This window comes from Cuculus canorus, chromosome 9 (genome assembly GCF_017976375.1).
Source record: "Cuculus canorus isolate bCucCan1 chromosome 9, bCucCan1.pri, whole genome shotgun sequence".
In the NCBI taxonomy this organism is placed as follows: Eukaryota; Metazoa; Chordata; class Aves; order Cuculiformes; family Cuculidae; genus Cuculus; species Cuculus canorus.
Window position 1 is genome coordinate 27,241,679 of NC_071409.1, and position 11,968 is coordinate 27,253,646.

Sequence of the window (11,968 nt, forward strand, 5' to 3'; positions counted from 1 at the left end):
ATAATTCTTCAAATCATGAAGAATTTACCTGTAGGTGCACCTGGAGCGCTAAGCACAGCTGGGTGTTTGTTTGCCTCTTGGCGATGGACTGCAGGATGACCCTTGGTACTGAGGCTGCTTACTCAGCTCTATTTTGAGAGGGAGCACACGTGAGGTTGCAGGGGGGAATGTGCAGCCCTGTGCTGGGTCATCCTCTTCAGAGACATGATTCAATGTGGCCTTTAAATTCAAAGGCAGACCACATCATCTGGGCTTTCTTGCATGTCTAGAGACTGTCAACGGTACTTCTCGATTGCTCCACCATTGCTCTGAGGTTTTGATGCCTCTGAGTAAGAGGGGTGATGAGAAGCGGCATTCCCCATCAGCAGGAGAAACCCATATCCCTAACGAACCGTAGTAGGTGTTGGGGTGAACGGTGGGGCTTGGAGGTATGGAAATGATGGAGAGGGGGAGAAGGAGGAGAGAAGGTCCCTCTTGGCTTGAAATGCCACTCCAGCTGCATGAAGATGAAGATGAAACCAGCAGAAAGGGTTGGAGGAAGGAGTGGTGGCTCCCCTCCCAACAAAGCAAACACGCAGGCATGGTGCGTGGGAGGGCCACCTCCACTGGTATTCATGCAACCACCCAGTCCTCCAATTTAACATAGAATGGTTTGAGTTGAAAGGGGTCTTAAAGATCATCTAGTTCCAGCCCCCTCTGCTGTGGGCAGGGACACCTCCCCTAGATGAGGCTCCCAAGCCCCATCCAACCTGGCCTTGAACCCCTCCAGGGATGGGGCAGCCACCACTGCTCTGGGGAACCTGGGCCAGGGCCTCCCCGCCCTCACTGTGAAGAATTTTCTCCTAGCATGCAGGAGAAGTTTGATGGACAGCAAAGGGTTTGGGTGCAGGGAACAGCGCATGTTCCAAGTGGGTTGCCCAACACTAGATGGAGCGTGGCTGTTTAGCCGGGGAAGGACAAGCACCTCTAGAGGACAAAAGCTCATATCTCTGGCCCTGCCAGCACAAACCTATCCAGTGAGAGTGAAACTGGACTATCTTGCAAAAACAATTTGAGCAAACACACTGCTGAATGGAAAGCATCTGATAAGAGCTGCTGTGTTTCTGGAGGCTCATTCAAGAGGACTTCGGTGCTCCCATTAGGTCTGCGGCTTCATCAGGGCTGTCTCCCCTCCTCTCTCCAAGGGAGACACCATGTCCACAACCATCTGCCAGGTGATGGGGTTCCTCGTTTCGTCGCTGGGTGTTGCGGGGTGCATTGTGTCCACTGCCATGGATTCGTGGAGCACACAGGACTTATATGACAACCCGGTCACAGCCGTCTTCCAATATCAGGGACTGTGGAGGAGCTGCGTGCGGCAAAGCTCCGGCTTTACAGAGTGCCGTCCGTATTTCACCATTCTTGGACTGCCAGGTAGGGACAAAAGATGCACCAGGTTTAGCCAGGAGCTCTCATGTAGCTCTGCATGGTTCTCACCCAAAACCAGGAGCAGACATCTTAAAGTATACTTCACGAGGAATAAGATTTCCAGGCTCCTCAGTGTATGAGCATAAAAATGCATGCATATTTATTTCTGAAATGGTACCTTCAGTTGGTGGAGGGGACAGCTTCGAGCATGTGTTGGTGATCTCTGGGTGAGCACGACAGGTTCAGCCCCACTGTAGGCGCAAATCGCAGCTCTGCTGAGGCGAGGGGAGCGAGTCGGCTAAACCAACTGATCCTCTGTCCCTTTGAATCACAACACAAAGAGAACAGCTGTGTACAGTTTTGCATTCTTAACAGAATAACGGAAAACAAATGGTTTCCTCTTTTTTTTTTTTTCCAAAGAGAAAACCGGGATTAAAGCAATCTGCTTGTGAGCAGCATGTTAGGAAGGGGAAGAAGGGGAATGGTGCGCTCAGCCAGTCTGTGTTACCTGGGGAGATGTAGAGGTCGGGGAAGTGGGTTGCGGAGGGGTGTTGTGTTCTCATTTCCATGCTTGCTTTACAAAAAGAGCTGTTTTCCCACCCCACTGCATGCAAGGGTGTCCCAGTGCTCCTAAGCGAGCCGGACCCATAGCAGAGGAGTGACCAGTGTGGCTCGTCATCCTCCCTGTGCCCTGTCCTGCCTGTGCCCTGCCAGCGAGCAATAAATACAACCCCGAGAGGGGTTTTTACTCTTGGTGAACCGTTGTGAAGAGGTACAAGCAGGTGCTACTGCGGTGTTTGCGTTTTGAGAGAAGCCTGTGACTGTCCCGAGGGGTGTGATGGAATAAATGTGTTTCTGTGTCCCCAGCTTCAGGATTGCTACGTGACTTCTTTTTCATTTGGAAGAGCAAAACTGATGTTTGGAGTCACTTTTCCTATGGGGCCACTTGCCTGACAGCATAAAACTCATCTTTATTGATCTATAGGTACAAATGTTGATCGATATCTATCCATACCCCTGCAATGCTGTGTGCGAGTGATTGTGTTCTAAAAGAGCGATGAGGCAATGGTAACCGTCGTTTTCATGTCCATTTATCATAATCATGATTTTATTTTTATATGATATTTTTAGGTCATACAGCAATAAGGAAACATACAAAGCAGTCACGGGCATTTGCTGTTGTGTCTTAGAGACCAGTTTTGTTCTTTGTGTCCCTTTAGTTGATGAGTACCTTAAAACTTAAAGAAGGAATGACTGCTTGAATTTGGTTAACTTTAAAACCTCATTTTCCCCCTAAAATTTCTATGTTCCATTAGCCATAACTAGTCATTAAATTAGATTTCCACCTTTGTATTTTGTAGCAGTAACAGAAATGTAGGTGATATCAGCTGGTATGACTGTAAGTTGGTTTACTTCACTGGCCCCTCGCAGCATCACTGTGACAATTCTCCCATTTCACTTATGTTTGAAAAACACAGCGATGCAGACTGTGCTTTCAGATCACCAACAACTATTTCGGTGAATAAGCTTGCATTCTTACTTTCTGCGCATGCCAGCCCTTCATACAGAAATCAGGAGTACAAATTGAGCAGCCATAGGTGTGTGAAGCTATACCCGTAGAACTATGTGGAGCAAAGTTGTCCTACCTCATGCAAAATGAAAGGGCAGGTAGTTTCCGTGCTTGACTTTAAACAGGAGGCTGTTTGCTACCCAGTGCTCCTCATCCAATTTTTTTCCCTTCGTCTCCTGTTTTGTTTGCCTAAGTCCTTCCACTCCTTCCCCCTGGAGGAGGTCATTTACCTTTGGAAAGCAGCTTTGTTCAGAGGGCTTTCGGTGGATACCAAGATTCACTTGAAACTGCAGTGTTCTCTTCCCAAGCAGCTCTCACTTTCAGTCCCATGAACCAAGTGAAGAGGTCTTCATGCCACAGCCCTTTCTCCTTCCTTTTGTCCCTTTGTGGAGATGGTCCATAAGTCCACTTCATGGAGAGAGGAATCCCTGCTGATGGCTATTTTGCATTATTTTTGTTGTGCCTTGCTGTGTTCCTCTCTCCCCCCTCTCCAACAGCTGTGGTGGCTCCTTTTCAATGGAGATTCACCACACTTGGACTTCAGTACTCCAGCAGAAGGAGCTGCTTGGCTTGGCCTGCCTGCTGTGTCCTTCCAAAGGCATCCCATGCACCGGGAATGTCTCTCCTGTGAACCCCCAAAGACTTCTGCAAGGTCTCTTAGCTTAGAGTCACTTCTTGAAGAGTGATGGCACCCAGGAACCATATGGTCTGTAAGAAGCATCCCAGCAACAAAGGACTATCCTGGGGATGAGGACTTTCTACGATGATCCATAGGATCTTGGGCTGTGCTAGAGTATCAGCCTCTCCTGCCTGCGCCCCCCCCCCCCCCCAAAAAAAAAAAAAGCAGTTGCAATGAAACTTAAGCAACTGTAAAGACAAATGAGTACTGTGATTTCCTTCTCTTCCCAGCTTTCTTCTTTGCAGCCTTTGAGGGCTGATAATGTGTATCCGCCAGCTTCTTGTTCTCTGATGAATAACAACTAATGAGCTCACACCTGGGGTCTGATGAATGGGAGATTGAAAATCCAGGCTCGTTAGCACTTGTTATCAGCTGATAAGGGCAAATTGAGTCATAAGAGCAGCAGCCCCACTGGGACTGCCAGGTGGGAGAAGGTGGTGTATTCCCAGTCTGTGAGAAGCAAACTGCTGGCTTCCTTATGCGTCACAGAGACGGTGCGGTTCTGCTCGGATTCATGGTACCCCACAGGAAAGAAGATCCCTGTGAGCACCCTGCACCCTCCCTTGCCTCCTGGGGAGGGTTTAGAAGCATTTTATTTCTCTCTCCCTGTGCAAGACCAGCAGGGTCTACTCGCTGCTCTCCTGCACCAGTGCCTTCTGCTCCAGTTGGGCATACAGCCCAGCAGAAGGGGTGACAGGCAGGCTGAGTGAAGTTCCTGAAGCTGTAGAATATGTTGCCTTCTCCTCTCAGTTTATCACAAGCCCATATAACCTTCTCTGAAAATGGACAGTTGTGTGCAGGGGACATCAAAACCAAATGCAGGGCTGTGAGAGCTCGTGGGAGGGCAAGAAGAGGCTGTGGAACATCCCAAACAAGTCACATCCTCTCCATTAATTTCAGCTGATTTGTGACCAGTGTCAATGAACATCACAAAATAATTATGTCTAAGCTGTCAGACTCTCTGGGAAGCAGAGAAAAACAGCCACATTCCCAGCAGTGCCCTAGCTAACGCTGAGAGGAGATCTGGTACCCATTTTGCAAGGTTTCCCTCTTTGATATGTTTATTTTTAGACAGAAACGATCTTTAAAAACCTCTCAGTCTCTGATGCATCTTATTGCAGATGTTCAGCATGACTCTTGTTGATTTGTTTTGCAGCAATGTTCCAGGCTGTGAGGGCCCTCATGATCGTGGGTATTGTTCTGGGCATCCTTGGACTCCTTGTGTGCATTTTTGCTCTGAAATGCATCCGTATCGGCACCATGGAGGATTCTGCAAAAGCCAATATGACTCTGACCTCTGGCATCATGTTTATTATTGCTGGTAAGTGGATGGTATCGTGTCTTTCATGGGCGAGGCATTGCAATTGCCTGGAATTGAGGCTTTGGAGAGTCTTGGTGTGGTTCTGGTCATGAGTATCAGATCCTCTGGAGGAACTCAAAGCATTGATGCTTGCATGAAGTTATTGGCATTTGACTTTCAGCCTGGCCTCGTGGGTCGAGGGGTTTCTAGCTCTGCTTAGTAAAAGAAAACCAGAACTTTGTATGGGACAGAACACAGGAAGGCTGAAAACACAGCCCACAGATTAAAAGGAAATTGTACTCCTTGACTTGTTATATGCATGGTGTTATTTTAGCCTTTATTTATACATAATGGTTTTATGAAGAATCTCAGGCTTCGTACATAAAAAAACCCTATGAAGACTCTTGGGATTGCAGTAGCCCAACCTCTAAATTTTTAATAACTTGAGTTATCACATGACAGCTTCCAGCACTGAGAGGGGCTCCGGGAGAGCTGGGGAGAGGCTCTGGATCAGGGAGTGCAGGGATGGGATGAGGGGAATGGTTTCCAGCAGAAAGAAGGGAGATTGAGATGATGTCCTAGGGAGCAATGTTCTCCTGTGACAGTGGGGAGGCCCTGGCCCAGGTTGTCCAGAGCAGTGATGGCTGCCCCATCCCTGGAGGGGTTAAGGCCAGGCTGCATGGGATAGAAAAATTCCTGCTGGTATGACTTGGGATTTTGGAGTGTGAAGTTGCTTTCTTACTGCTGGATTGCAAATGTATAAAAAGCCTGGGCAGCCTCTTCCAATGCTTCACCGCTCTGTCAGTAAAGAAAATTTCCCAATATCCAATCTGAGCCTCCCCTGGTACAACTTGAGGCTGTTTCCTCTTGTCCTACCACTTGGTACCCCACCTTACTACAACCTCCTTGCAGCTACCTGTAGAGAGAAATAAGGTTGCCCCTCAGCCTCCTCTTCTCCAGGCTACACAATCCCAGGTCTCTCAGCCACCTCTCAGAACCCCTGTTCTCCAGCCCCTTCCCCAGCTCCATTCCCCTTCTCCAGACATGCTCCAGCCCCTCAATGTCCTTCTTGTAGTGAGGGGCCCAAAACTGAACCCTGGATTCGAGGTGCAGCCTCACCAGTGCTGAGTCCAGAGGGGCAATCACTTCCCTGCTCCTGCTGGCCACACCATGGCTGATCCAAGCCAGGTTGCTGTTGGCCTTAACAGTCACCTGGGCCACTGCTAGGTGGGTCACTATGTGGGTCTCAGTCTGTCCTTCTATCTGATCTCAGGTCTGTGTGCCATCACCGGAGTGTCTGTGTTTGCCAACATGCTAGTCACAAACTTCTGGATGTCCACGGCCAACATGTACCAGGGAATGCAGAACGTCCAGAACAGGTAGGTGGTGATCTGGGTCAGGATGCTCTGCAGTGCAGATCTCCTGCAGGGCCAGGATGTGCTGCAGTTGAAGGAAAGTCAGGCTCTGGGTGCATATTAGTCTAGTCTTAGGACATGGAAGAACCATTGAGTCTTTTTCCTCTCTCTACTGGAGATAACTTGTCCAAGCAAGTTGTCTGGAATGTCTCTATTCACGCAACTCAAGAGGGAGGCAGAAAGCCTGTTGAGGATGAGCCTGCACATCGGAACTTCAGCAGAGCCAGAGAGAAAATAGCAATGTTCAGTTCATTTCAGAACACCACTGTGACAGCGCTAACCAACCACGTCTCTGTCCTTTGCAGGTACACCTTCGGCTCAGCCCTCTTTGTTGGCTGGGTAGCTGGTGGACTGGCCCTTGTAGGAGGCATCTTGATGTGCCTTGCTTGCAGAGGGCTGATTCCAGAAGAAACCCGGTAAGTTGGTGGTTGACACGGGAAGGTATTGCTTGAATCCATGGGTGTTGGGATAGCATCCAGCCAGCACACCACAAGACATATCTATGTGTAATAGCCCTGTTCCAAGAGTTATCAGGCTGACACATCTGTTTGCCCTGTATCATGGGTCTAAAGTGACTGCTTCCCTTCCCTGACTTCATAACTTGCAAACAAATAGAAAGGACAGGAAGAATCAACCTTAAAATCTAAAATTTGTCACGTGCTGGCTAAGTGGGGCCTCTTAATTGCAGCTTTGATTGCAAACTGCAAGGCAGATCATTAGTAGGTACAGATTGCATCAACTGAGCTGTGATTTATGTCAGGTAGGGCCTTGTATGCCTACACGGCTGGTTGGTGTAGATGGGTCCTTCATCAACCAAGGATTTAGTCATGGGAAAGCAAGCATGCGTTTACAGTAAAATATGAGACTTGCAGCCTGTTCATGGATGGTTGGCTCTGAGCTCATTGAGTGGCTCCAAGGGGTAACACGGTGTGGAGTTGCCTAGAATTCAAGAGAAAACAGGGTGCAACACTGAGTAGTCACAAATCCTCTGTCTGTCCCATCTCTTCCAGTTACAAAGCGGTGTCCTACAATGCATCGGGGCGGAACATCTCCTACAGAACAGGGCCGTACAAGGTTGCTTCAGGGTATGAACCTGAAGCAAAGGCTAGGAAGGGTGCAGGATATGAAGAAGCTGCTCGAAGCGAGGATGGAAGACGCTCGTACCCTTCAAAATATGACTACGTCTAGTAGACTTCTGGCCTTGAGATGTGATATCTTTTATAATGTATTTTTCACTTCAGAAGCAAAAAGTCTAGGGAAAGAAAGCAGCATCTCAATAGGATTCGGTTTTCTATCATGTTTCCCCTGCTCTGAGGTGGTATCCTAGCTTGTTATGAACATCAGGTTTATTTGACTGCCTACCAGGAGGAGGAGGTCTGTAACAAAAATAATGCCTTTTTATGCTCTCAGAGTAGGACAGGTTGCTTGTATTTTTACACACAAACTCTGATATCCAGGACCAGCACTGTTCCTTGTACCCTTTTCTAATTCTTCTAACAGGCTAAAATTCCCAGTTTGTACCAGCCCAGATGTAAAAGTGATGCCTTTTCCCCTTTTGAGCAGATTTTCTTGTAATTAGGCAATGCCATCCCCTACTTTCTCAGAGTTTGGAGAGGTGAACAGCACTCTGTGACCTCAGTGTCCTCTGTCCATCAGCAAAAACAGGGCTTTGCTGAAACCATAGTGTCTTAGCTCTGGTTTTGCCACTCACTATTTCTTTGGAGCAGGCTGAAAACAGTAGTGTCCCTTTGGGTGGGCCAGAGCATACAGACCCCACCATCAGGACATTGCCCTCCCTGGTGCCTGTTTCTACTCAGACACACCTTTGCTTCGGTGCTTGTACAACAATGCTGATCTGCTGGGATATTTAATCAGATTTATATTACTCAGACATTTGCTATAACCCCTGATACTAAAGTGTATTTATTTCTTCTGATCTCTCCAGGGAATATCCGTAATCCATTGTTATTCCTGTGATAGATATTTGCTGTATTAGCTGAAAACCTCTGTGTGCAACCGGTGTTCCTGCAGATGTCATCTTTAATGAAGCCAGATGAATTTCTCATTTAGAATTAATTAGAGTTACATTTGGAGCAGGAATCCCAGGGAGCATTAGATGTGTAACTCCATACTGGCATCAGGACTTTTTTGTGTTTATTCTTCCCCCAGTGATGTGGAGATGGGATATCAACCCTTCCAACCAACCCATCAGAGAGGAATTTTATTCAAAGGGGTCGAAGGATGAGATGCAAGAGCTTCTGTGGGAGGAGAAAGCTGTGGTTCATTAGCAGGTCCTCCCACTCAGCTCCAGAGCACATCCCAGTGAACCTCTGGGAAATAGATTTGAGCAGAGCAAAGGGCACTAAGGGATAAGTTCAAAAGAGAGAGAAAAGAGGTCCAAAATCTCCAAAGCAGCCATTTTTATAGATATCTGCAGTAGGCTTTAGTCCCACTTGTAGTAACTGTAAGTTCTCTGTGGGAGTTCACCAGCAACCCTGTTTTGGTGAAATGTTGATACTCCTTTGAATGGTTTCATGTTCTGGAGGGATCAGAGGTAGAACCAAACATTTCCCCAGAGCTGAACCTTTAGCAGGTGGAGCTCCCAATCTAGCTGGCATCTCTGGTGGCTTCCATGTTCAGTGGGAGCAGGCTCTCACTAAACGTCAGTGCTCCCAGGGAGCACAAACGATTCTTGCCAGCTCTTCATAACCATCAGCCACCCCTAACCACCAGTTCTCCAGCACCACATGGAGGTACATCTCCAGGAGTTGGGGAGAGGCTCTACCTCGGATAGGTCAATGAGGTGAGGAGAGAGAACGCCTGGCAGGGTGCAGCACTGGGAGATGAGGGCTGGAGGAGATGACCATCATACAGAGAGGTGGGAAGAGCTTCCATCCAACGGAAGCTCTTGGGCCCATCTCAGGCTGGACCTGCTGGTTGGAAGTTTTGGTCCCTGCTGCCACCTGGGGTAAATTGCTGCCTCTTCTTGATGTCAGTGCTGACTCCCTTTCGTATTTGGTGATGGACTTGTTTTAAAGATCTGTTTCTAAAGGAGAACAATTCAGTTTTGCAGAGGTAAATCCTATCCTATTGAAAAACCACCGATATTCCTTATGATGCATTCTCCCCATCACAGTGTAGACTCAGCTTTCCTGCCTCTGTTTTGCATGCTGGTTTTATTTTTTTGTTTGTTTGTTCATTTTGTCGGTAACTTTTTTTTGAATATTAAAAAAAGAAAAAGTCTTTAAGACCAAAATCACTGTTTTTACTTTTTTTCTTCTTGTCAAGAACAGCAACTACTGACTCGGGTAAACTCAGCCTAGGCTCTGCATCTTCACGGGAAAAGTATGGACAAGTATCATAGAACCATACAATGCTCTGGGTTGGAAGGGACCTTAAAGCTCATTCAGTTCCAACCCCCTGCTATGGGCAGGGACGCCTTCCGCCTTCAGCACTGGAAGCTGCTCTAAGGTCTCCCCGCAGCCTTCCCTTCTCCAGGCTGAGCAACCCCAACTCTCTCAGCCTGGCCTTGTGCAGGAGGTGCTCCAGCCCTCGGATCATCTCCATGGCCTCCTCTGGAATCGCTCAAACAGACCCTTCTTGTGCTGAGGACTCCAGAACTGGACAGAGGGCTCCAGGTTTGTATGGTTGAGGGAAAAATAGATGATAAGGTGCTTTATTTTCTTCCTTTCTAAGAGTCAGAAAAATCAGATGAATAAATATTGAGGGACCCTCAACTCACTGATGCAATGAAATCAGAGGTCTTTGCTGGGACCCTTGCTTCACTGAGGACTGGAATCCAGCAAGTGCAGGGGTCTTCAGGGGTTTGAGGCCACTTTGGTCAGGTCAGCATCTCCCTGACTTTTGAGGCAGCAATTAAACATTTGTAAATACTTCATTGTTCTTAGGAGGGCAGAAAAATTGCTGGTATGTTCTGAGTCCTGCCAGCCTCCACTGGAAAGGGGCTGAACAGCAGCGGGAATGTTTGATTTAGATAGGAACCCCCTAAGTGGTGGTTAGGTAAAGGTACACAGGGTAATGAAAAATGTAGAAAACATGTGGAAAAATTTCAGGTCCAAGATTCCAACTGCATTAGAACAAAACCAAGCATGCATATGAAATCCCAAGGAACCTTTGCATGGAATACCATGGAACCTTTGGAAGTTGTTTTATTTTTATGCAACACAGCTATTCTGACAAACTCGCCAAGATGGTGATCCCTTGGTTTCACTTTGATGTGTGCAAGCGTGTAGATGACAAGATTGTGGGCAGAGAGCTGAGACTGAGCTGTATCCAGGAATTCCTGCCCTCGCTAGATTTCTAATCTTCCAGCATCAGTTTTCATTTCCTTACCTTGGCTGAAAACTTGCGGTATAAAAAAACTTTAACGTGTTGAACACTGAAAAAAAAAAAATATAAAATGCTGAAGCAGAGAATCATTTATTTATGAGTCTGTTTGCTGTGTACCATCACCTGATGCCACGGCTGCTCCCCTCTTTTACCGGTCATAGTGGACCTTATCTCATGGAAATAACTGGAGCCCAGGTACCCGCATGAATCAATCCAGCAGTTCCTCCAGCAGTTGTTCCTGGTGAGGCACAGAAGACCCCCTGGCCAATTATTTTGCCTTTATTGACAGTAAGCAGCAGCGCGAAGGCTGCATTTGGTAGCACCTGCAGAGCCAAGGGAGGCGAGGCAGGGGAATTGTGCTTGGCCACGTGCGCACGCACAGAAATGGTTTTGTTTCCATGAATTTGATTGTCCTTTGAAAAACGCATATCCTGTTTGAGAGGAGCTAATTAAATATAGGCTTGTCTAATAAAGCCAATGCTGAAAAGGCTGTGTGCATTATCTGCCAGCAGAGCCCATATAGGTTCCTTCTACAACATTTATATGATTTGCATGGACTTTGACCAAGGGAAGCAAAGCCCCGTATCTGAAGCTACAAATTGGACTAGGAGATAAGAACTCTCCTGGAATCTATATGCAATTAAAAGCCCAATCTTCCTTCCTATAGTGACAAGGTTATTGCTTTTATATAGCTGAACAGAGATGAATGAGGTTATGGATTAATAGCACTAAGATTTATGACACTGCACTTGCCCCAAATATTATGGGAGAATAGCTTGCCGTTTGAGATATTCCAGCTGAATAAATCGGATAAGATTTTTCTTTTCCTTTATTTTCTTCAGCTTGATGGTATTTGGGAGAGTTGTGTTGCATTCAGCAACTGTTAGGGCTGGGGTTGATTGGCTACTAATTGTCCCACCCAGGCTTTATAAACATGTTACCAATAAATAGAAGACAAATGTCATTGAGAAAATCAAAATACAAACCATGTTAATTTAAAGACCATGAGATTCCAATGGGGTTAAAATCCTGGCAAGAGCCTGACCAATGATTTCAGTGTAGCTGTGCCGCTTGGTGCCCATGGGAAGGGGTCAATAGCTGTGCCCCCTACATGTCCTAAATTCCTTCCTAAGAACTCACCTCACTCTCCGTTCTTTCAGCTCAAAACCATCCCCCATGTCCTATCCCTGCCCTCCCTGATCCAGAGCCCCTCCCCAGCTTTCCTGGAGCCCCTTTCAGCACTGGAA

The 11,968-nt window shown here is 47.2% G+C and overlaps 1 protein-coding gene across 1 annotated transcript; it reads left to right on the forward strand.

Annotated features, from left to right (window-relative positions):
• The first annotated feature begins 964 nt into the window (after positions 1-964).
• On the forward strand, positions 965-7,714 carry CLDN18 (claudin 18). Its single transcript, XM_009570165.2, has 5 exons — positions 965-1,413; positions 4,813-4,977; positions 6,230-6,335; positions 6,677-6,787; positions 7,382-7,714. Exons 1-5 carry the CDS (start codon positions 1,194-1,196, stop codon positions 7,557-7,559), a joined length of 780 nt encoding a protein of 259 aa, XP_009568460.2. The 5' UTR covers positions 965-1,193; the 3' UTR covers positions 7,560-7,714.
• Positions 7,715-11,968: the final 4,254 nt, after the last annotated feature.

What these genes read in the sequence shown, in the direction of transcription:
- CLDN18 (XM_009570165.2), top strand. Translation starts at nt 1,194, where the DNA reads ATGTCCACAACCATCTGCCAGGTGATGGGGTTCCTCGTTTCGTCGCTG. An exon ending in CATCATGTTTATTATTGCTG is followed by an intron (nt 4,978 to 6,229) that starts GTAAGTGGATGG and finishes ATCTGATCTCAG; the next exon opens with GTCTGTGTGCCATCACCGGA. An exon ending in CTGATTCCAGAAGAAACCCG is followed by an intron (nt 6,788 to 7,381) that starts GTAAGTTGGTGG and finishes CATCTCTTCCAG; the next exon opens with TTACAAAGCGGTGTCCTACA.